Source organism: Muntiacus reevesi, chromosome 1, assembly GCF_963930625.1.
Source record: "Muntiacus reevesi chromosome 1, mMunRee1.1, whole genome shotgun sequence".
Lineage (NCBI taxonomy): Eukaryota > Metazoa > Chordata > Mammalia > Artiodactyla > Cervidae > Muntiacus > Muntiacus reevesi.
In genome coordinates, this window is record NC_089249.1 from 26,703,357 (window position 1) to 26,729,909 (window position 26,553).

Here is a 26,553-nt window from a genome sequence, read left to right on the forward strand (position 1 = left end):
TAAATCATTGTATCTTTTTGTAATAACAATGATTTCTTCTTTCTACATCACAAAATAGAATTAGGAACTGAGGGAATTTCCTGGCTGTCCAGTGGTTAGGACTTAGCACTTTCACTGTTGTGGTACAGGCTCAATCCCTGGATAGGGAACTAAGCTCCTGCAAGTCACGCAGAATGAAAAACTGAGAGCCACTGAAGAGAAGTGTCAGACTGGAGGAGAAAACAGTCAATCCTGAAGGAAATCAACCCTGAATATTCACTGGAAGAATTAATGCTGAAATTGTAGTTCCAATAGTTTGCCACCTGATTCACTGGAAAAGACCGTGATGCTGGGAAAGATTGAGGGCAGGAGGAGAAGAGGGTGACAGAGGATGAGATAGTGGGATGGCATCATCGACTCAATGGACATGAGTTTGAACAAATTCCGGGAAATAATGAAAGACAGGGAAGCCTGGAGTGCTGCAGTCTGTGGGGTCAGGTCCCAAAGAGTTGGATACGACTTAGTGATTGAACAACACCACCACCCTTATGGCAGAAAGTAAAGAAGAACTAAAGAGCCTCTTGGTGAAAGTGAAAGAGGACAGTGAAGACGTTGGCTTAAAGCTCAACATTCCGAAAACTAAGATCATGGCATCTGATCCCATCACTTCATGGCAAATAGACGGGGAAACAGTGGAAACAGTGGCTGAGTTTATTTTTTGGGGCTCCAAAATCACTGCAGATGGTGATTGCAGTCATGAAATTAAAAGACACTTACTCCTTGGAAGGAAAGTTACAACCAATCTAGACAGCATAAGACACTTACTCCTTGGAAGGAAAGTTACAACCAATCTAGACAGCATATTAAAAAGCAGAGACATTACTTGGTCAATAAAGGTCAGTCTACTCAAGGTTATGGCTTTTCCAGTAGTCATGTATGGATGTGAGAGTTGGACTATAAAGAATGCTGAGTGCTGAAGAATTGATGCTCTTGAACTGCAAGGAGATCCAACCAGTCCATCCTAAAGGAGATCAGTCCTGGGTGTTCATTGGAAGGACTGATGTTGAAGCTGAAACTCCAATATTTTGACCACCTGATGTGAAAAGCTGACTCATTTGAAAAGACCCTGATGTTGGGAAAGATTGAAGGCAGGAGGAGAAAGGGACGACAGAGGATGAGATGGTTAGATGGCATCACCGACTCAATGGACAAGAGTTTGGGTAAACTTCGGGAGTTGGTGATGGACAGGGAGGCCTGGTATTCTGTGGTTCATGGGGTCACAAGGAGTCGTACACAACTGAGTGACTGAACTGAACTAAGAATCAAACAACATATGTAAAAATCTTTATATATTTTAGCTGTTAAACAAACATGTATTGCTATTATGGATATCAAGGTAAAAGCTCCCTTTCTTGATTATTTAGCCTTGTGTCCTGAGCACAGCAGAACATTATTAAAGATGATTAACATTTCTTTATAGAATGGGAAAAAAATTAAAACTGAAACTTCCCAGGACACAGCTCAGGTTGGAAGATGGAAGCGTATATAAAGACATATGTTGTATAGATATAAGGATCTATATTGTATAGATCAAGATACTAGCAATCTGAAATACCACTTCTTATTCATTTCTTTCCAACCAGTTTAATAGCAGCATGGTAAAGGCAACTGTGACTCTTAATAAATAGTTCATGAAAAAATGAAGTTATATATACAAGCTTTTTAACTTCTAACGTTGGCTAAAGGGTAAGTAAAACAACATCTTAAAAAAAAGAAAACAAAAAACCTCCATCTCCATTGTCCTCAATAATAAGAGCTTCATGAACTAGTACATTATAGAACTGCAACCAAAAGTTATATCAAGAATCTAGAAATAAGCTTTTTAATGAAAATGTTTATAAATTAATCTACCTATTCCTATAGGAGACCAAACCCTTTGGTTTCTCAAATAACATTGTCCATCCTACATTTACTATGTAGTCTAGTCCATATTTGGAGAAGCAAATGGCAACCCACTCCAGGATTCTTGCCTGGAGAATCCCGTGGACAGAGGAGCCTGGTGGGCTGCCGTCTATGGGGTCACACAGAGTCAGACACAACTGAAGCGACTTAGCTGCAGCAGCAGCAGCTAGTCCATATTTTAGTTTCTATTTGACTGAAATGAAAAAGCCCACTCTTATCATTGTATTCTTAAGTGATCTTGTGTAGTTCTATTGCTAATTATTATCAGCATAATGTTTTTGACCTTTTTTCTAGCAGTACATTATGTTATGGTATTTACTATTGCTTCAAGCCATTGTTTGAACTTATATAATTACTTAAGATAATATGCTCTTAACTTCCCTTCTAAAGCAAAACTTAAAGCTTTTTAAAGAAATGGTGGTTCTGGTCCTTCACAGGAGCTTTCATCTGGTAGACACCATGTAGTTCCATGCAACTAATAAAACATAAACATGAATCTCTGTTAACCTCTTACTCTTCTTGGTTTTTAATTTGAAACTTTCACTCTGACCTATTCACAAAATTCTTCCCTATTTTTCATTGCTGCATCTTGCCCACAGAAATGGTTTGCCCAGCAGTTAATAGCTCAGACTCCAGAGTCAGACTGTCACTTTCTAGCTTTGTGATCTGGTGACTAATAACATTATTGTGAGTAATGAATATATACACACTCACACATGTAATAATATCCTTAGACTAGTGCCTGAAACCTAGTAAATGCTATATAAGTATTAGCTTCTACTGTTGTTGTCATCATCATTATTTCAATTCAGGGGCCTTTGGTAGCCACCAGTTCCTCTAGATCTGACCTCTGTCTTTCCTTCTACATCAGTGGCTCACTGTTTACATCACAAGTTATCTAGCTATTCTTCATCTCAAGAAGCTATACCCAACTACAGGCCTTTAACAATAGCATGCCCATCAGGTGTGTCAACTCTTCACTTTTGTGGCCTATGACTCAAAGTTGACACTTTGATTTTGTTGATTTGACTATGATTTGAATCAATTCTTATCACCATCTGAATTTTAAGAACTTTAATGTTGTACAATAATGGAAAAATCAGCTGAATATTTAAGAAAAAGCTAAAACCTTTTAATGAAGAATAAAGCTAATCGTCACTATAATGATTCAAGAAGTGATTGAATTATTTAGATGAACATTTAAGTTACACAAAAACAGAATGGGCATTTTTAGATACTGATTCCAACTAAAGTATTTATACTTACTGTACTCTGATTTAGAAGTTTTGCTTTGCCTTAAACAAAAATGCTATCACAAAGAACGAAGAAGAGTACTAAATTAATTGCTGGGCCAAACCAGTTAAGTGCAAATGCATACATTTTAATTTTAAGTTGGAACATATTTATGTCTTATCCCTGAAACAGGAATTATAATACTTAATCTAAGCATTGTTATGTCTATAGTATCTTCTTAATAACCCCACTGTTCAAATGGAAATGATCAATAGATTTGCCTTACCAAAGTCCATGATTGTTAACATGTCAGCAAGTTCTTTCAAGATTATTCTCACATAAGTGAATCCAGGAGAATAAGAAAGAGGATCAAGAAGATTGTTAAAATATAAAGTGAAAAACAGCAATAAATTTGATTTTAAGGCATACTGTATGAAATAAGCTTTCAGAGTATAAGAGAGAAAAATAGTAACCTTTTAGATCATACCTATACAAATCTTTAAATTCCCTTTGACATAAAAAATGAGGTACAGCTGAAAGTATTTTAGTATGACCTGGTCAGATAAAAGCCTTTTTTAATATGAGACCCAAAGCAAAAGTCAGAAGGGCAGATATTGAATTCCTACTGAGTTGCTTCTTGTGCAGGTAACAATATACCCTGCCCCAAGATAGCAGAAGCAAGGCCAACTGATTAGGATGAAAAGGGGCAAGAGGCTGCGGAATGTCAGGAAAGTGTCATTTCCCTACATTGATGTATAAATAATACACAAAATAAATATAAATGACGCAAGGGATTTATACCAAGAATTAAAAACCCGTGGAGAGATTCATCAGTTGTCAAGGAAAAAGTTACTCATAGTCTTAACAGATTTCAGAGCTGTAAGACCCACACTAGAGACCAGCTGGTCTGACTCCCAAATTATTAATAGGAGAAACGTAAGGGAACACAAGTTATTAAAGAACTTGTCTTGAAATCATGTTTAATTCAAGTAACTATATTAAAGATCAGAAATTCAAGAGAGTTCATTTTGGCCAAATATTGCCTTTTATTAAACAGTCTGAGATGCAAACACTCAAGAATACTGTAGAAAACCTGGGTCAAATGAGTCGTTTTATAATTAAAAAATTATAACAATGCTTTGACCACAGAAACTTTGAAGTAAAGGTAATTGCTCCTTACTCCTGTCTGAAGATCTAAATTAAAAGAATCCTCTATAGTGCAGATTATTTTCCTGGAGGTGATTTAGAAAATACAGGCCATAATTCTGGTTCTTAAGAGGAAAAAAAAATAATCTTTTATTACATTTGGATGGGATTTTATTTTTTAGGAATCACTGCTTGGCTGTGAGCAGTTGTTGCTTGCTGAATATTATTCACACTTCCTCCCTCATAGCAAGCTCATGTGTAACAGTCTTAACTTGTGGGATGAGTTAGAACACTTCATTCTAATCCAAAGGCCATAGGTCATTTTCAACCACAAATTCTTCCTCCCTAGGGAAGTGTCAAGGGATGTGGTCTTTCCCATCTCGTTTTTCTACAATCTCCTTTAGTCTAAAATAAAGTTTATGTGGCTAATGACCAGGTCTGCAATACTATAATGCCTCATCTGGTAATTAATATCAAGAGAGAAAAAAAAATCTTTCCCAGCACCTTAGGAATTTCAATTGTCTAGTTTTAATGAGGCATAATGAAAGAATAAATACCTTGAAGGGCTGACGGGAAGAAATTTTCTCATCAAGATTATTTTGATAGCCTAGAACAGGAGTTGACAAATGTTTTCTGTAAAGGGCCAGGCAGTAAATATTTTAGGTTATGTGGGCCCCACGATCTCTCTGAACTACTCAACTCTGTGGTTGCAGCAGGAACACATAAGTGAATGGATGTGGTTGTGTGTTTCAATAAAACTTTATAAAAACAGGCAGAAAATCAAATTTGACCCATGGGCTGTAGTCTGCTATCCCTTAATTCAGAATTTGTAATGATTCAAGAAAGTTTAAAATAAAAAAAACAATTTTAATAAAGTATAGTATGGCTGTTATAAATCACTACACTTAGGGATACCTGGTTGATTCCCAGATAAATTGAGTGTATGTTAAAATCTTTTCAGGTTTTCTTGTTTACTTTTCCTTCTCTATTATATAAATTATAATGAAAATTTCTAAATTCATTAAAAATTTAGACAACTTCTATCAGTTAATATCAAAAAATTTATAAGTGAGATTGCAAAACTTTGGCTTTTCAATTTCATACTGTATTTGTGAACTCAATATAATAATTTTCTCAGTTTAACAAGATAGAATTTATAGAGGATTCTTTAGTACTATCTTTTAAAATACTTACAAAAAAGCACTTACAAGATAGTCACTGAAACAGAATTTGAATTATTTGAATAATTTGAATTATTTTTCTGGTTGATCATATTAAAAGCTTTCTTTGAATAGTTTGATTACACACAAACTTTTGATTATTATTATGAATTGGACTAACAGTATAAGTATTATGTATTCAACTTAGTAAATAATTCAGGGTGTAATTTCAGTGTAAATTTTGATTCACATAATAAGTACATAGGTAGTATAGGTATAGGTAATCCCTTCATCTGATCTAAGATGTTTAGATGTTTTAAACATTTAAGATGTTTAGATCAGATGAAGGTAATTAATAAAGTTTAGTGACATCTCTTTTGATAACAAAAAGCCAGGTAAATGACATTCAAAAGTAAAACATTTTCTCAATTTAAATTTAATCCTAGTATAATTCTAATTCTAATTCTGAGTATAACTGTAATATTCAAAAGGGCTGGATCACTGATTAAAAACTTGTTGAGTCCAGATACCCAGAAAAAGGAATATTATCCTCTATAGTGATTTGTAATTCTACTGCACTTAATATTGTAGAGTAAATTATAAGCTATTTGAAAAGATTATCATTTCATATATTTCATTCTGTTTCTCTTTTAAAACACTGAACTTCTAACTTTATTGAGACTTAAAGGCTAAGTCAAAGATCTCTCTTGATAAATATCACATTGCACGTGAAAATATGTAGTTACTTTTAACTATCTTTTGATATTGATTTCTAACATAATTCCACAGTGATAAGAGAATAGACTGTGTATGACTTCAATACCTTTAGACCACGAAATTTTTGTACCTTGTTTTAAAAGTCCCTGGATATGTTCCACTGTCTCCTGGTTTATACTCTACAGAACTTGAGTAGAATTTGTATCCTGCTGTTGTGTGAAAATTGTATAAATCTTAATTATGTTGAATTGGTTCATAGTGCTTTTCAGGTCTACTATATCCTCCTACTTTTCTGTCTATTCACTCTATTAATTTTTGAGACTTTGAAACTCCAACTAAAAATCTTAATTTATCTACTTAAAAATAATTATAAAAAACAAAAAAAGAATAGAAAATGCCACAGTACACTGTTCATAGCGAGGGTAGGTACTGTCTTGTAAAATTTTTTTCCTAATTTTTATTTTTGTTTATAGATTCACTGAGAACTGGGTTACAATGTAAACTGCATTTCTTACTCTACATCACAGAAAAAAAGGCCACTCCTATACACAATGATTCAAACTGTGGCTTTTGCTTAACAATGTATGCTGAAGATTATTATACCACAGTTTTAAAAAAAGTTAAAGACTGGTTAGGACAAAAGACATATAAAGACAGAAACTAACACGGGGTTAGACTTCTTCTTTCAAAGATTTTGGAAAACTTCAAGGGGGGACGATTACTTCACAGACTGGAATGTAAGCCCAGTTGGAATCAAGGTCTACAGGGCTTTTGAGGTGTCTAATGTTGAAAATCTCAAGTTGACTCTAGTTAAAAAAGCTGGAGAGGAGAAAGGAAAATTTTTGTTCTGGAAAAGTGTTTTTCTCTGATGCAAAAAGAAATTCATCTTACAAAGGAAGAAGGAGAGATGAGCTGCTCTAATTTAGTCTTTTGGAAACAGACAAAGAGATTATGAATTTGCTACAAAAACCTTTTGTTTCTTCTAAGTATTACTTTATAAGCTAAAAGATGTCTTTTTTGTGTGCATGTGAAAAAGTTCCAAGCTTCCAGAATTCATAAAAATTAACTTGAAACACTGAAATCCATTTCAAAAAGAATCAGAGTATAGAGAATCTTAATTTTTAAAAAGTTATATATATAAGAAATCTCATAGTGGGTATTTTAATTTTAAATATTCTATCCACTTTCCTTTTTTACAGCTTTTCTATTTGGAAAGGTGGAAACATTCAAACGTTAAAAGTATTAAACAATGTGTATTATTTAAAAAATTCTCAAGGCCCGAAGTGAAAGTAATAAACTTCCTATTAATATATTAATTAAATTAGTTTTTATCATCTATGAATCTAGTAACAAGAGTCGAATAAACTATTAGAATCATGTTATAAATGTCAGAGGAAATAGAATACCAAACATTAATCCAAAACCACATTTTTAATAAATAAAAAATAATGTAACTAAGCCTTTCTTATTTTTTAATAATGCACATATATACTAATTCCATACTCTGTTCTATTTCATTACATGTATTAACTGGCAGTTGCTTTGTATTAAATTTATTGTTCTTACTATATAAGGGAAGAAGGATAGAGAAGTGGAACTTTGGTGCAAACAGAATCTAATATTGTCATGACTGTTGTGATTTAATGAACACTTCTAAAGGTGATAACTATTTTATCTAACATAAAGAGATACTAATCTTTTAAACTAAAGGCAATGGAGAAAAGGAAAGATATACCCATCTGAATGCAGAGTTCCAAAGAATAGCAAGAAGAGATAAAAGAGCCTTCCTCAGTGATCAGTGCAAAGAAAAGGAGGAAAACAATACAATGGAAAGACTAGAGATCTCTTCAAGAAAATCAGAGATACTGAGGGAACTTCTCATGCAAAGACGGGCACAATAAAGGACATAAATGGTATAGGTCTAACAGAAGCTGAACATATTAAGAAGAGGTGGCAAGAATATGAAGAAGAACTATACAAAGAACATCTTTATGACCCAGATAATCACCATGGTGTGATCACTCACCTAGAGCCAGACATCCTGTAATGTAAAGTCAAGTGGGTCTTAGGAAGTATCACTATGAACACAGCTAGTGGAGGTGATGGCATTCCAACTGAGCTATTTCAAGACCTCAAAGATGATGCTGTGAAAGTGCTGCACTCAATATGCCAGCAAATTTGGAAAACTCAGCAATGGCTACAGAAAAGGTCAGTTTTCATTCCAATCTCAAAGAAAGGCAATGCGAAACAATGTTCAACTACCACACAACTGCATTCATCTCACATGCAAGCAAATACTCAAAACTCCCCAAGCTAGGCTTCAACAGTATGTGAACCGAGAACTTTCATATGTTCAGGTTGGATTTAGAAAAAGCAGAGGAACTAGGGATCAAATTGCTAACATCCACTGGATCTAGGCCAGAATACTGGAGTGGGTAGCCTTTCCCTTCTCCAGGGGATCTACCCAACCCAGGAATCGAACCTAGGTCTCCCGCATTGCAGGCGGATTCTTTAGCAGCTAAGTCACTCTTGTGAAGGTTATGTATCTATTAGAAATTTTGGGGGGATAAACTACTTTTAAAATCATCTTGAGATAAGTTGCACAGAGCTTTAATCCCACATGAAATGCTTCTGTGAGTCATTAAATAATCTAGAAAGCTTACTTAGCTTTTTGGTTTTTTTTGCTCTGCTGACAAACTCTTTGTTGAAACCTAATGGTAGCTATTGAGGGGTAAGAATTTTCTTTATATCATATCAAAATTGATTTTAAATTAAGAGTATGGAACTAAAGTGGCATCATGAGTTCTTATGAAACTCCTAGGAGTGTCATTACTCTTCCATTTAACTGCCAACTAAAGAGTAATCTTTTATTTCTATGTTTTATGCTTTATTTATAATTTTATTATTTTATATAATACTATATATTGTGTAATATATAGTCTTTTAATACTTTATGTTATACTAAACACATAAATTAGACATAAAATAGTGTGTGAGAATTCACCATATAATTTATTATATAATATACTGTAATTTAACATGCTTATTACAGAGATTACCATTAGATAACTCATCCTAAGTGTTTCTCATCCTGGATACTAAAAAAATTAAAGATTTGGTGAAAAGTCTACAAATTAAGCTATTATTAAATACATTATTTTCAGCCATTGCTCAGACTTACAAATTAATAAAACCACACTGTACCAAAATGACATTTATTTTATAAAGCTTCAATATGCATTTTAAATTCTGACAAGCATATTCTGAATTTTGTTCTCAAAATGGAACTATGGCAGAAGAGCCCTAATTTGATAACTGTAATAAAGTGTATTAGAACCACAGTGGTGTTAACCTAGTCCAAAGGCCTAAAGAGTGCATACAAATTTCGACAACCATTACACAAGAAATAACAAACTTATGGCAAAAACTTAAAAAAATCTATACCTGTCTACTTTCTTTTTAAGTGTAAAGTCAAATTGAAAATAGGTCATTTCTGGGAATCCAGCAGGAAATTATTCAGTGCTTTTTTTGTTAACAAATGGAATTTATGTTTACAGATGTAACTATTAGAATATATACTTATACCAGAAAAAAAATATTAGATGAAAATTCTTAAATTAGATGAAAAAGGATGTTTTAAATATTTTATAATTTCATGTCATTGTATGGAATCCAATGCTTCAGTTTATGGAAGAACAAATTAAAACCCTTCAGGGGATACTTACCCTTTTCTGTTCCTTTACATACTCTATCAGTTCATCTCTTGTTCTCTTCACTGCCTCTTCCACAGCCTTTTCACTTCGTTTTTGCTCTTCTATTATTGCTGCCTTAACTGTTTCCTGTTTGTGGGAGGATGAGAAAAAGTCAGGGAGGTATGTGCTATGATATGTTTGTGTCCATTTAACGTAAACTAAAAACGTTCAATGGGTTGAACTTATTCTGTTCAAAGCATATCTTGAAACAGGAATAAGAACTTACAGAATCTCTTGGGTTCTGTGAAGAGATTCCACAGAATTCACTTTTCCAAAGTGAGTGAAAGGGGAAAAAAAAAGGAGTAAGCCATTTATTGCAGGGAGAGCCTAAAAGACTCCAATGGCTTCCTTACCAACCTTTCATTTGATGTTTACATGATTGATTGCCTTCCTTTACTTTGCACTATTTACATAAGACTTCCAACTTGTATTTATTCTTCCAAGAACACCCTAATGTTCTAGGCTGTTTTATTCACATTTAGCTTTCCCATCACACAATAATCAAGCATGGTCTGGGTGGTAAGATTTACAGCTAGTTTAGTCCTCCTGCCAGGTTAAGATGTTGAGAACTGGACACCATGAATGAGAGGTAAAAATTTCACTCTGTGTCCTAATATCTGAAATGAGAAATCTAGGGAGAAAAGTGGTACTACACATTTCACTGAAAAAGTAATCAAGGACTCTAAGAGATTTCAAATTTTCAGGTAAAGAGAAAGAAGGCTAAAATTCTGAAGAAGAAATATAACAGTTCTCAAAAACTAAGAAATATTTTGTGCTAAGACAGCATTTCATAGATTGGAAACATGCTACAAACTCTAACTTCCTTTTGTCTACACAGGTAGTATCTTTCTTTGAACAGGCAATCAATTAGAAAATGCTGTGATATTTCTCAATAGTATTTCCCTCATGTTGCTATTCTTGAAGACCCTTCACTTTGTTGTGTATACATGTCTTGGTTTAGTTTTTCCCAATTTTATACACACACACACACACACACACACACACACATACACACACACACACATCCTTAAGTTGGGTCTGACTCTTTTGTGACCCTGTGGACTGTAGCCCACCAGACTTTCTGTCCATGGGATTTCCCAGGCAAGAATACTGGAGTGGGTTGCCATTTCCTTCTCCAGAGGATCTTCCTGACCCAGGGATTGAACTCATGTCTCCTGAATTGGCAGGCAGATTCTCTACCACTGAGCCACCCAAGAGCCCTATCTGTTAATCCCAAATTCTAAATTGATGCCTCCTCCTGTCCCCTGCAGTAACTATAAGTTTAGTTTCTATATCTGTGAGTCTATTTCTGTTTTGCTAATAAGTTCATCTGTATCATGAACAGATTCCACATATAAGCGATATCATGTGGTATTTGTCCTTCTCTGACTGACTTCACTCACTGTGACAATCTCTAGGTCCATCCATGTTGCTACAAATGGCATTAATTTGTTCTTTTTATGGCTGAACAACATCCCATTGTGTGTGTGTGTGTGTGTACATAGCACATTTATTCATTCATGTCGACAGATATTTAGGTTGCTTCCAAGTTTTGGCTATTGTAAACAGTGCTGCTATGAACACTGGGGTGCATGCATCTTCTCAAATTAGAGTTTTCTCTGTATATAAGCCCAGGAGTGTGATTTCTGGGTCATATGGTAAGTCTTTTAGTTTTTTCAGGAACCTGCATACTGTTATCCATAGCAGATGTACCAATTTACATTTCCCCAACAGTATAAGACGGTTCCCTTTCTTCATACGCTCACCAGCATTTATTATACGTAGACTTTTAAATCATGGCCATGCTAACCAGTATGAGGTGATACCTCATTATATGAAAAACTATAGTAATTTTTGAAAAAAAAAAAGACAAAGAGATTATTTTAAATAAAAGCACTTACTATTACAATTTGTGTTGGTTTCACACATACTAATATGAAATTTGAAACTTTTCAGATTTTATAAAGGCAAAAAGTAATACATCTGTTACTAAGCCCCCTGAAATAAAACATAATAATAGTTCTGTGATGAAGGGTGTGAACATTCACAGTACATGGGTAAATTAAAAGTGTAAACAGTTTCACATTATTTCAGAACAGGATTTGCAAATAGTCATGTTTCAAAAAGCCTTGGTTTTCAAGGGTTTTATAATTTTAAAACTACTGTAAACCTAGATGAGTTGAATATAGAAGATAAATCCACATCATATGGAATATCAAACAGAATTTCTATCTAGTAAGGGTTAAATTTGACTATAAATGTTTAAAGACAAAAACATCAACTTAAATAAAAGGAATATATCCAGGAAAAAAATGAAGAGAATTAGCTACTATTTTCTTCAGTTAACTTTTTTAAATTATTTTTTTAGGGTGGATGGGCCTGAGAGTTTATACTGTCTGCTCCTTTTTTTTTGAGGATCCTTCTTTTTAAATTTTCAGTTGAAGAAGAACATTTACAAAGAAAGACTCCCTTGATTCTCTCCTCCCCAGCTGGCAGTTAGGTGACAGTCAACACTGTAAAATCTATATATACATAGCTATATTTAAAACAGATAACCAACTTAGGATCCCTTAGGAAGCATCACGATAAACAAAGCTAGTGTAGGTGATGGAATTCCAGTTGAGCTATTTCAAATCCTCAAAGATGATGCTGTTAATGTGCTGCACTCAACATGCCAGCAAATGTGGAAAACTCAGCAGTGGTTACAGGACTGGAAAAAGGTCAGTTTTCATTCCAATCCCAAAGAAAGGCAATGCCAAAGAATGCTCAAACTACCACACAGCTGCACTCATCTCACACGCAAGCAAAGTAATGCTCAAAATTCTTGAAGCCAGGCTTTATTAGTGCATTAACCGAGAATTACCAGATGTACAAGCTGGATTTAGAAAAGCCAGATGAACCAGGGATCAAATTACCAACATCTGCTGAATCACTGAAAAAGCAAGAGAGTTCCAGAAATACATCTACTTCTGCTTCACTGAGTATGCTAAAGCCTTTCACTGCGTGGATCACAACCAACTTTGGAAAATTCTTCAAGAGATGGGAATACTAGACCACTTTACCTGCCTTCTGAGAAACCTATATGCAGGTCAAGGAGAAGCAGTTAGAACTGGACATGGAACAATGCACTGGTTCCAAATGGGGAAAGGAGTACATCAAGGCTGTATATTGTCACCCTGCTTATTTAACTTCTATGCAGAGCATCTCATGCAAAATACCAGGCCGGATGAAGCATAAGCTGGAATCAAGATTGCCAGGAGAAATATTAGTAGCCTGAGATATGCAGATGACATCACCCTCATGGAAGAAAGTGAAGAGGATCTAAGAGCCTCTCGATGAAAGTGAAAGAGGAGAATGAAAAAGCTGGCTCAAAACTCAACATTCAAAAAACAAAGATCATGGCATCAGGTCCCGTCACTTCATGGCAAATAGATGGGGAAACAATGGAAACAGTGACAGACTTTATTTTTTGGGGGGGGCTCCAAAATCACTGAAGATGGTGAATGCAGTCATGAAATTAAAAAGATGCTTGCTTCATGGAAGAAAATTTATGGCCAACCTAGACAGCATATTTACAAAGTAGAGACATTCCTTTCTTGACAAAGGCCTGTCTAGTCAAAGCTATGGTTTTTCCAGTAGTCATGTATGGATGTGAGAGTTGGACCATAAAGAAGGCTGTGCACTGATGAATTGATGTTTTTGAACTGTGGTGTTGGAGAAGGCTCTTGAGAGTCCCTTGAAAGCAAGGAGATCAAGACAGTCAATCCTAAAGGAAATCAATCCTGAATATTCATTGGAAGGACTGATGCTAAAGCTGAAGCTCCAGTACTTTGGTCACCTGATGCAAAGAAGTGACTCATTAGAAAAGACCTTGATGCTGGATAGATCGAAGGCAGGAGAAGAAAGTAATGAGAGAGGATAAGATGGTTGGATGGCATCACCGATCAATGGACATGAGTTTGATCAAGCTCCAGGAGATTGTGAAGGACAGGGAAGCCTGGTGTGCTGCAGTCCATGGGGTTGCAAAGAACTGGAAACAACTAAGCAATATAACAACAACCACCAACAAATACCTACTGTATAGCAAGCACATGCAACCCAGATTCATATTATGTAACACCCTAAATGGGAAAAGAACTTGAAAATGAATAGATAAATGTATGTGTGTAACTGAATCACTGTGCTGTACATCTGAAACTAACACAACATTGTTAACCATCTATTCTCCAATATAAAATATAAATCAAAAAATGAAAAAAAAACTTTTATTATATTATTTCATTTGTTTTAATAAATAAATATCTTCTAATATGACCTAAAAAGTTTAAACCTTTCGTTTTCTAACCAAATTCTGAACCAGAAACAATCAGTGAATTTTCTGTGCATGTTCATGTGTCTGTGAATATCTGCTGGAGTGTTTTGCTGAATTCCATGAATGAACTATATTGTCCCCGTGAGTCATGAGACTTGATCTAAAATAAAATATACTTCACAAGGGATGATAATTTGCCCCTAATGAATACATTCAAACAAGGCAATTCTGAAAGAATACTTTCCAGAATATTTTAGTAATGGTCACACCCTGGAACATGATATATTCTCTAAGGCGTGATTTATTTTCCAGCCTTGGCACTACTGACAATTCCTTGCTGGGGGTGGAGATGGGAGTATTGTTACAAGTAGTATACTTGGTATTTGCTTACTAGATCATCTTCAGTTGAGAAGCACTGCTCTAAAAGTAACAGTTCGGAGGGAAAAATATCTATCTGCATATGTATTTTGGTGAGCTTGTTAAAATATTTTTTAACACTTCTCATCATAAATATTTTTTGTTAAAAATAAAATCTGTGTATCCTAGAGGAGAACACAGGCAAAACACTCTCTGACATAAATCACAGCAGGATCCCCTATGACCCATCTCCCAGAATATTGGAAATAAAAGCAAAAATAAACAAATGGGACCTAATGAAAATTAAAAGCTTTTGCACAACAAAGGAAACTATAAGCAAGGTGAAAAGACAGCCCTCAGAATGGGAGAAAATAATAGCAAACGAAGCAACAGACAAAAGATTAATCTCAAAAATATACAAGCAACTCCTGCAGCTCAATTCCAGAAAAATAAATGACCCAATCAAAAAATGGGCCAAAGATCTAAACAGACATTTCTCCAAAGAAGACATACAGATGGCTAACAAACACATGAAAAGATGCTCAACATCACTCATTATCAGAGAAATGCAAATCAAAACCACGAGGTACCATTACACGCCAGTCAAGATGGCTGCTATCCAAAAGTAATTAGCCTCCAACTAATAAAAATAAATGAAAAAAAAAAAAAAAAAGAATTAGAAAAAAAAGTGCTGGAGAGGGTGTGGAGAAAAGGGAACCCTCTTACACTGCTGGTGGGAATGCAAACTAGTACAGCCACTATGGAGAACAGTGTGGAATTTCCTTAAAAAACTGGAAACAGAACTGCCATATGACCCAGCAATCCCACTGCTGGGCATACACACCGAGGAAACTAGATCTGAAAGAGACACGTGCACCCCAATGTTCAAGTTATGACAACCTAGACAGCATATTTAAAGCAGAGACATCACTTTGTCAACAAAAGTCCATCTGGTCAAGGCTATGGCTTTTCCAGTGGTCATGTATGGATGTGAGAGTTGGACTATAAGGAAAGTTAAGCGCCAAAGAATTGATGCTTTTGAACTGTGGTGTTGGAGAAGACTCTTGAGTGTCCCTTGGACTGCAAGAAGATCCAACCAGTCCATCCTAAAGGAGAACAGTCCTGGGTGTTCGTTGGAAGGACCGATGTTGAAGCTGAAACTCCCAATAGTTTGGCCACCTGATGCAAAGAGCTGACTCATTTGAAAAGACCCTGATGCTGGGAAAGATTGAGGCCAGGAGGAGAAGGGGACAACAGAAGGTGATATAGTTGGATGGCATCACCGACCAAATGGACATGAATTTGAGTAAACTCCGGGAATTGGTGATGGACAGGGAGGCCTGGCGTGCTGCGGTTCATGGGGTTGCAATGAGTCAGACACAACTGAGTGACTGAACTGAACCTATGAAGGTCCTTTAGGGCTAAAAACTTTATCATTTTTATAAGATTTAAATGTTGCTCTTCATTGCTTAAAAGTATAGTTATTCTTTAATATTCATTAAATCCACCATACATTTCAGTAAAAACAGGATCATGAATTAGTAAACATTCTGTGGTTGTTCTTTATCAATGCTATTTAGTTAAGGATTGTAAACACAGTTAAATTATTTATTGAAGACAAATCATAGCAATCAATTCAATTCTGGTTTGTGGGCCAGTATCAAATATTTTCTAGAGCAACAATGTGCTTTACTTTTGTTTCTATACATGATATACATTGCTATTGTCGTTCCATCACTCAGTCATGTCCGACTCTTTGCAACTCTGTGGACTGCAGTACGCCAGGCCTCTCTGTCCCTCACCAGCTCCCGAAGTTTGCCCAGGTCCACTGCATTGGTGATGCCATCCTGCCATCTCATCTGAATCCCTCTTCTTCTGCCCTCATTCTTTCCTAGCATCAGGGACTTTTCCAAAGAGTCAGCTGTTCACATCAAGATGACCAAAATACTGGACTTTCAGCTTCAGCATCAGTCCCTCCAATGAGTATTTGGGGTTGATATCCCTTAAGATTGACTGGTTTGATCTTGCTGTTTGAGGGACTCTCAGGAGTGTTCTCCAGCGCTACAGTTTGAAGGCATCACTTCTTCAGCATTCTGCCTTCTTTATGGTTTAGCTCTTAAAACTGTGTGTGACCACCGGGAAAACCATAGTCTTGACTACACGGACTTTTGCCAGCAGAGTAGTGTCTCTACTTTTCATAATTATTTAATTATGTATTACTTTAAAAGTTGCATTTGGTTGTGGAATTGCACCTCAGAAAATGAATGTTTGAATCATAAGTACAGCCAACCTACTTTATGCACTTCCTTTGCATCAACAGTAAGGAAGTGGGACTTTTATTCCTACATAAATTTATGAGCTCACATTCCAGTTTCATCAGTGCTTTTCACATATTGACCTAACTGAAAATGAAATTTCCATATTTCAAAATTCATCTGCCAGGTAACTGAGGAGCTTTCATCTAATTTTCAATTGGAAATAATCAATCTGCACTGTGATGATATGCAAAAACGAGAAGAATTTAATTCTGCAAATGCTTCTCAAGTAATGAATATGCTCAATTAAAATTATATACTTTTGACTGATACTAATATTTTCTAGTACTTATTCCTGTGAAAGATATTCTTAAAGATGAAATATGTAGAGTTCCATTAGATATCAGCATTAATAAATAAGTATTTGTAACCATTTTTGATGATAGGAATATTTAATGGAACCACAATTAAGCAAAATGTTATTCTCCCCAAAGATAATTCTATTCTTTTCACTAGTAGTGAAGGACAGGGAAGCCTGGTGTGTTGCAGTCCAAGGGGTTGCAAAGAGTCAGACACAACTTAGCGAAGAACAAAGGAGATGTACATTATGAAAAACTAATACTACTATATTTTGAATTTCATCAACAAAAATTTGTGAATATTTGCTGTTTCTTGTGTAAACATAAGCTCCTACATAATATTTTCAATTAAGCCTCTTGGCCCGTTAAGTTTCTAAAATATTTACTAACTGGCTCTTTACAGAAAAAGCTTGCCAATCCCTGATTTAGCTCATAATTCTGTAAGCTGGCGACCTGAGCTAGGCTCAGCTGGACAGTTCTTTTGGTCTTGGCTAGGTTCTCCCATGTATCTGCCATCAACTGGTGGGTCCCCATGTGGCCTCTGTTACGACGATGGCCTACAGTAGGCTGGGTTGTTTCTTCTTCCTGTGGGCTCCTTCTCCTGCAGACTAGTTTGGGATTTTTCACAGAGCAGCTGGACAGAATTATAAAAGAAAGAGTAGAATGTCTCTTAAGATAGGGGCTCAGAAATGATACAGTGTTACTGCAGCCACATTATACTGGCTTAAGCAAATATGTATTAAACATTAATTCCAAAATTCTTATCTAATTGTCTATATGTCTTTTCAATACATTCAAAGGTATCAAGCAGTCTGTTTACCTTCTTAGAGATATATCTCCTGGACATATCTCCAACCAGGATTGGTTGTTCTCTAGGTCAGCTATTCTGGGATTTCCATTATTTTTCTAGGGGTTTGGCTACATCTCTCTGGAGCTTATCTTCAGCTTTCTAGATACCACTGGATTCTTTTTTCTTTCTTTACTTCTTTGTTTTGATAGAGTACCTCCTCCAGGAGATTCCTCAGAAAAGGCACGTTCTTCTTTCTTTGTTTTGATAGAGTACATCTTTCAGGAGATTTTTCAGAAAAAGGTACATGAGAAGTCTAAGTTTTGGCATCGGCTTTGTTCTGAAAACGCTTTCATTCTACCCTCACACTTAAATTATAGTTTGGCTGAGTGTAGCTTTCTAGGGAAAATCTGTACAGTTTTCAAGGTTATTGAGGAGTCTGCTTACATTCTGATTCACTATCATTTGCATAAATGTTTCCCTCTTATGAGAACTTTTATGTATTTTCTTTACCTTTGCTTCTCAAAAATTTAATGACAAACTTAGTAACAGACCTACCTAGAACCTTGTATCTTACAATTTAGAAACTCATGTCTGTCAATTTTCCAAGATTTACTTTAATACTATTATTATCTTTACTGCATTTTACTTTCTGCTTTTTATTTCCCCTCAAGATCCTGTGATTCAGCAAGAGAATCTCCTGAACTGATTGCCTAATTTTCTCATCTTTTCACTTATATTTTCTATTTCTTCATATTTTTATAAAATGTTCTCTGGAAGACTCCTAACACTTTATCTTCTGACTCTTGCTGTTGTTGTTTAAACTTTCTATTGTATTTTAAATTTCTAATCCTTTCATTTGACTTTTAAAAAGACACCCACTTCCTGTTTCATAGGTGCAACATCTCTTACTTTTAAGGAAATTAATGAGAGTATTTTTTTTTTTAACTTCTCATGTCTCCATAGAACCTTTTTAATCTCTGCTTTTCATAAGAAGTATTCTATTTATACTTGACTATTTGCTCATGTTTAAAGAGTAGAGCACTAAAATGCTGAGTAACATATCTGTGCTTGCAGTTGTGGTTTATGGACTGTGATCTTAAGAGCAGAGTAATCTGGCTGAGTTGTTTCCTTGGGGAGATTTCTGATAGCAATACAGTTAAGTCTTTTATCCTGGGCTGCCTAGATGCCTCAGTTAAAGAATCTTCTAATTTCCTGTTTGGTTGTTAGTATTCTGAGAGCTGTGATGGGAAAAATGGGTAAGTTGCTCAATAAGCAGCTTAAAACTTTTCACCTTGCTGTACTCCCAATCCCATTTCATTATAGCATTTATACCTTCAAGTATGCTTGGTGATCGCTGGTCCAGACACCTTCTACTTTTTTTTTTCCCTCAGAGAACTAATCCCAGGTTTCTGATAGAATTTGCAGAGAATGAATGGGGATCTGTTTATTACACAAACTTCCAAACTTCCCTTCAAACTGAAGCTTCATCTTCATTTTCACTTCTAGAGATACCTGGTTCCACCAACTAGGAAGCCTTTGGGAGTTTCCCCAGAGTACACTGCATGTTGTATATTGGTCTTCTCAGTCATCTCCACTTCTAATTTAGGGTTCCATTTCAGAGTTTTCATTCCAGTGAGGTTTTAGAAGGGAGTTAATAAAATTGCTCTTTTATCTGGATAAGTTAGAAAAAACTGTATGAAACTCTTTATTTGAAATAATTTTAGATGTACAGAAAACTCACAAAGACAGTACAAGGGTTCTCATATGCCCTTAATACAGTTTCTCCTAATGTTAACATCTTACATAACTATAGTACATTTATCAAGGTAACAAATTAATATCATATGATAATATTAAATAGATTACACTCAATAGATTATTCTGTTGAGCGTATACATCAGCTTTTCTAATAATGCCTTTTTTCTGTTCCAGGATCAAACTAGGGTAAGACATTGCACTCAGACATCATGTCTCATTAGTCTCCTCCAATTTGTGGCAGTTTCTCAGTCTTTCCTTATTATGTTGACACTGTTGAAAAGTACTTTTCACTTTGAAGAAATTTGGATTGGTGTTTTTTTCTCTTACAATTAGACGGGGGTTATGAATTTTTGAGAATGCCACAGAAGTGAATAATGCTTTTCACTGGAATCAGGAATTATAACTATTACAGTTCATGTTCTCATCCTCTGTCACCCCCTTCTCCTCCTGCTGTCACTCTTTTGCAGCATTAGGGTCTTTCCCAATGAGTCGGCTCTTCCCGTCAGGTGGCCAAATTATTAGGGCTTCAGTCTCAGCATCATCTCATCCTCTGACACCCTCTTCTCCTTTTGCCTTCAAGCTTTCCCAGCATCAGGGTCTTTTCCGATGAGTCAGCTCTTCACATCAGGTGACCAAAGTATTGGTGCTTCAGCTTCAACATCAGTCCTTCCAATGAATACTCAGGGTTGATTTCCTTTATGTGTGATTGGTTTGATCTCCTTGCTGTCCAAGGGACTCTCAGGAGTCTTCTTCAGCACCACAGTTCAGAAGCATCAGTTCTTTGCTGCTCAGCTTTCTTTATGGTCCAACTCTCACATCTGTACATGACTACTGGAAAAACCCTAGCTTTGACTATACGAAACTCTGTTGGCAAAATGAGTACCTGGTACACAGCAGAAATGCCTAATTCATTTTCAACAAACGAGTGAATCTGTTTCCTCAATTCAAAGAAACCTACTTAAGGGTAGGGACTATAACTTACATCTCTTATGGACCCCACAAGAGGTGTGTATCTTGTGGATATACCTAGGTTAAAGCTTCCCTGGCTTTGTCAGTTCATGATTTGTTGCTGTCTCAGTGATTTTGTTCACGGTGCCCTCTAGGCCAGAAGAAATACCTAATTGTCCCATTTATTAATGGAACATACCTTAGCAGTCATTTGAAAAGATACAAAAAATGGAAAGAAAAATACTTTTAATTCATTCTTAACCTTAGTTATTTATGGGAATTTTGTACATGTCAGGCATCGTACAACTTCTTAAATCTTGACTTAAGACTGGACTTCATTTCCTAGTCCACAATGATATTTGCATGGTACTTGTTTTTTATCATAGCAACATCTAAAACCCAAGTTCACTAAGATATGATAATAATTGAAAGGAATGTAAGACTGTCATCAGTATTGACAAACTAGTCAATAGATCTCAAGTGTCTTCTCTGTGTTGTCCTCTAATACTTAAAATACCAGGCAGCATCTTTGTGAAATCACTGCAGCGCAGGGCATCCTGATTCAGTTTAGAAACTACAGCCTGATGTAATCACAGCAATTAGTCACTCATTCACTGTTTATTATACATGGTACTATTCTAGGTGTCAAAACTACAAAGGTGGTGATAATAATGGTAAAATAAACAGCATCAACAACAGCAGTGGTCCTCTCAGTTACAGCAAATCTTATGTTTCAGGCAACATGCTAAGTAAGCTAAGTGAATTTATACTGGGCTATAAACTTATCAACAGTACTTAAAGATTCCGTGACCTAATAGAGGTCTGTGTGAAGTGTGGAGTTAAGCAAAATATACTGTGAGTGAGTGAAGTCGCTCAGTCGTGCATGACTCTTTGCAACCCCGTGGACTATAGCCTATCAGGCTCCTCTGTCCATGGGAGTCTCCAGGCGAGGATACTGTAAACAGTATTAAAAACTAAAAAAAGCAATGGTATTTGGTATTTAAAGTAAGAAAACTAATGTGCATTTTTCACTTAATCTTCAGAACCATTTTGAAAGGCAGGTATACCCTGAGATTTAAAGCAGTAAAACTACTTAACTATGTTTAAAAAGTGGCAATGTAAAAATTTCAAACGTATTTTAAAGAGATTTTACAGTAATTATTTCTGGAAGAATTTCCAATGATTATGTTAACACAGTGGTAGATTTGGGGCATGTCAGTAACTGGGTACAAATCTGCAGGGTTGGTAATTCCTATTGACACAGAAACAGAGAGATTCTAGAACAAAAAAAGGATAGTAGAAATGATATTCTCAAAATATATACATTCTTTGGTCTCCTACTTAATCCTTTCTTCAGAGTCCTGGTTAAAAACTATATACCTGTTGCTAGATAACCTGTGATCTAATGATTTCTTATCATACTGAGCAATTTAAAATTATTCACCTATTTCTTCTAATCTGTCCCTCTTCAAATAAATAAACAACAATATCCCTTCATTGCAGCCCTTCAAATATGTGAACAATGTTCTCATATCTTTCTTCTCCTCTTCTCTGAGCTACGTACTCCAATTCCTTCAAAACTATATGGCAAAATTTCCAGCTCTGTCACTGACTTGACCACAATACCACATAATATCTACATGATATTTTATGGTGTCTAAAGCTGTTTTATAATCTATCAATGTTTTTATTCGACAATCAATCTATCTATATTTTTATTCTTTTTGAGAAACATGTTTCTAAAGGTGTCACAGCAACTCTACAAAGTGGGTATTATTAATCCCACTTTACAGTGGGATTGGAGGAAATGGGCCCTCATACATTTTTAAAAATTGGTCAAGGTAACATGAGTCACAAGCTAGGACTCAAATCTAACCTCATTTGCTACTTAGCACATTTATTTGGCAATCAGTTAGTTATTTCAATCACAGGTAACAGAAAATTTAGCACACATTGTCTAAAAATAATTCACAGTCTCACACAGAAAAACATAAAAGAAATACAGGTTCCAGCAATGTGATGGGGATCTCTCTCCCTAGTCTGCCTTTGGTATTGGCTCCATTTGCACAAAAAGTTCTACACATATGGTCCCAAGATGGCCACCTATGGTTCCAAAGACTTTCTCATTTTCTTCTGTGAATGAGAGTGTTTACGTACTTGAGGATCCAAGTCCCAAATGTAGGCTTATAGGCTTGACTCAGAATATGTGTGAGTTCTTGGAACCTTCTAACATGGGGAAGGAATATAATCATTAGCCTGAGTAAATAAGGACTTATGCCTAGATTAGAAAGTAGGTTAAATCTCACCTAAACCACATGGCTAAGAAATAAAAAGTATCACTTTGGGAAGAGAGGAATAGATGCTGAGGTAGCACTAATAAATGTCTTAAGTTAGTCCCATTCTGATTTGGAAATGTCTCTCTAAAAACATGGTATATGGAACTGAATGTGATGTTTCTGTCTGACCAGTGAGAGTGTATGCTTTACTGTGACTAAAAAATTCCTACTACTATTCATGCAGTAATTCATCACTACCATACAACAAATCAAAACTAGTTGTTCAAAGTAACCACTTTTCTGAAGCTGAAATTAATTATCCTTTTTTTTGCCCAGATTTCTTTCTGAGTACTTTATTAAACTTCAATAGTAGTAAGAATCGTTTCAGTTTGGCACCCAACAGACAATCTAATGCACACTTTTTAAAAAGGGATCATAATAGCCAAAGCATTAATTTAGGTGATCCTACTTTTAGTAATATGTTCCATTTAAAAGCAAGCAAAACTCTTAAGAGAGCCAAATTGTGTTATCAAAGATCAAGTTCATTTTTGAAAGATTAATGATTCTCCTAAAACAGTGCTGGTCCAGAGCCATTTCACAATCTCTTGTAGCTTGTTCAAGACTCAATTCCTACTTTTAAAGTGCTGATAATATAGCAAAGAAGACACAGAAGCAGATCCTTTTAATATAATATGGTTAGGCACTACAGAGTTAAATGCTGCCATTGAAGAGGAAAGAACCTTGATTTAATCTGAGAAATGGACAAAGAAATTTACTGAATTAAAAAAAAAAATAACTAAGTTATTAACAAGAGAGGGTTTTGAAAGTAAGGAAAGCAATGGCATTCTAGGCTGAAGGCACAGTATTACTAAAGGCCCGGTACCATAAATGGGGCTTCCCTGGCGGCTCAGATGGTAAAAATCTGTGTGTAATGCAGAAGACCCAGTTTTGATATCCTGGAGATGGGAATGGCTACCCATTCCAGTATTCCTGCCTGGAGAATTCCGTGGAGATAAGAGTCTGATAGGGTCGCAAAGAGTCAGACATGACTGAGCGCCGAACACACATCATAAACAGGCTAGTAAGTATACCAGTAGGATGGTACAAGAAGCCTGAAGTGTGAAGCAGAGTAGCAGAATATGAGCTGGAAATGTGGAGACCAGGTCACTATAAGATTTATATTTTATGCTCTGAAAGATTTGTTGATCATTCTATGTATATTCTACAGGCTATATGGGAGGCACTGACATTAATTAGTCCAATTTGAAAAAGGACAAAACTGGAAACAAAGAAATGTACATAAGAGGTCAAGGTAAGCAATAAGAACCCTAATTAAGACAATGGTAGCAGGTAGGAAGGAAGTGTATATGTTTAAGGATTATTTAACAGGTAAATTGGGAAAACTTTAATGATTTAAAGGTAGTGAAATGGGGACAAGAGAGGAAAAATTTTAGGAGGATTTCCTTCTCTGGACTGGCTAACTTGGTAGATGGCTATTTCACTATTTGAATAAAGTAGGAAATGTAACAGGAGGAAAAAGTCTTGAGAGATGAGAAGGTAAGTTGATGTACTAATTGCTCACTTGTCTCTAGATACAATACTGTTGACAATTAAAAATCTAATTAAGATTTTACCTATACCTAACTAGGTTACTATCAAAATTCAGTACATAAAAATTTTAAAACTAATGAATCAAAACAAAATAAGTCAATACTGAAAAATTATTTCAGTGTTGTGAAACTATTTGGCCCACTAAGTTAAAATAGAAACGTTATTTCCTTTTTAAAAAGAAGGGTCAGGTGGCAATGCTAAATTTTTTAAAGAAAATTTAACCACTGATTGTAATGTTTGTGGCTTCTGGGGAAAACATAACCCCAAATTACTGTGGCTGTGGTTATAAACTATTATGAAGCGCTTCCAACGTCAGACATAGTTTAAGCGTCTGTATGCACTGGAGTCTTTTTACAGGACTTTGCTAGAACAGCAAAATTAATGACTCTCTTCTTTTTGCCCATTTTGGTGTCAATAACAAATGTGCTTTAACAAAGATTTTTAAGAAACACAGAATTAATTTAATATGAACATCAAATAAGCCAGAGTCATAAGCTTTCTCCTTAATATACTAGAAAAAAGTGGAAGTCTACAATCAACACTGTGACTTGGTCTTACTTTATGAACAAGGCCAAATCAAATCAAGTCATCTCTCAAGTACATTTGGATAAAGATGTGCCACAATCCTTAGGTAGCGTGTTTTTGGTCATAATTTAACATTTCTCTCCTCAGTTAAAGTCAGTATTAATATAGAGACAATCTATAAGTAAATTGGGAAGCAAAAGCTGTTTTTCCCCTTGAATTTCTCAGGAATAAATGACGTTGCTTAAGTTAACCCTGATTGCTTTTTGCTTTGCCACATGCTATCCTCTCTACATTTGAGTAAGACTTAGTGGCCAAGATGTTAAGTGCTGCTAATTACAAATTTTATTTTCTGAATTCTTTCCATTAAAGAAAGATATATTTGAGTGCTGTGGAGTGACCTAAATCTTGGAATTAATGAAAACATTCCAGGCTTCACAAAGCCAGGCCCTTCAGTCAGTACTCAAGCAGTACGGTTCCCAGGACAGTAGTTCTTCAGGCTTGATATTTCTCAACCAGCTGCCAAAGAACTAGCAGACAGAATGAGCGGTGGCCTCTGAAACCAGACAGGAGCTGGGCAGAGGGCAGCAGGAGCTGCTATTGTGCTGCTGTCTCTGAGCTTCCCAGAAAATGTAGATGAAGGGGTGGTTGCTCAACCCTGGGTAATGGTGTGATGCAGAAAGCATCAATAACTTTAATACCTTCCCAATTTCATCTGGAATACAGTAATCAGGAGTGTGAGGCCATTTCTACTATTACACAGTTAAAGTGGATGTAGTTCTTTCTAGTCAGAAAATGGCCAAGTTCCATAAAAGAATGTCATGTAAAGTCTTGTCCAGATTTTATTTATTTGCTTTTAAATATCATTTATATACTTGTTAATCTCAAATGTTGGTCTCCAGCCCTGACAACTCACCTGAACTCCAGGCTTATATTTATAACTGCCTACTCAATATTCCCTCTATGGTTAAGAATAGGTACCTCAAATTTAGTGTGCACAAATTAGATGTTATCTCCATAAAACTGAATCCTTTCTCACCATAGTACTGATAAATGAAGTTACCATCTGAAGTTGCTATCTATCCAATAATTTATTCTTGGTAGTCATTTGTTTTTTAAAAATTAGCTTCATTAAAATATTATTTACATATAGTAAAATTATCAGTATGAAATATATAATTTGATATAGTTCCATCTAATCAAATGTAAACACCACTACAATACTGATTGAAACATTTTCATCACCTTGAAATGTCCCCCTGCTGTAAATCTCCCTGTCAACTACTGATTTCTTTCCTCTCAGGCTAATTTTGCCTTCTCTAGGATTTTAAATACAGGCATATCTCAGAGATATTTTGGGTTTGGAGATCATGGCAATAAAATGAATACTGGAATAAAACAAGGCACAAAATTTTT

General features: G+C 35.5%; 1 protein-coding gene across 4 annotated transcripts in view; it reads right to left on the bottom strand.

The window, feature by feature from the left end:
- The window catches only part of CCDC91 (coiled-coil domain containing 91), a 372,640-nt gene that overhangs the window by 61,414 nt on the left and 284,673 nt on the right, over window positions 1–26,553 (bottom strand). For all 4 annotated transcript variants that reach the window (XM_065939931.1, XM_065939919.1, XM_065939910.1 and 1 more), the window contains one exon: window positions 9,923–10,036. In XM_065939931.1, the coding sequence (XP_065796003.1) occupies window positions 9,923–10,036 (114 nt within the window). The remainder of the gene's footprint in view (window positions 1–9,922; window positions 10,037–26,553) is intronic.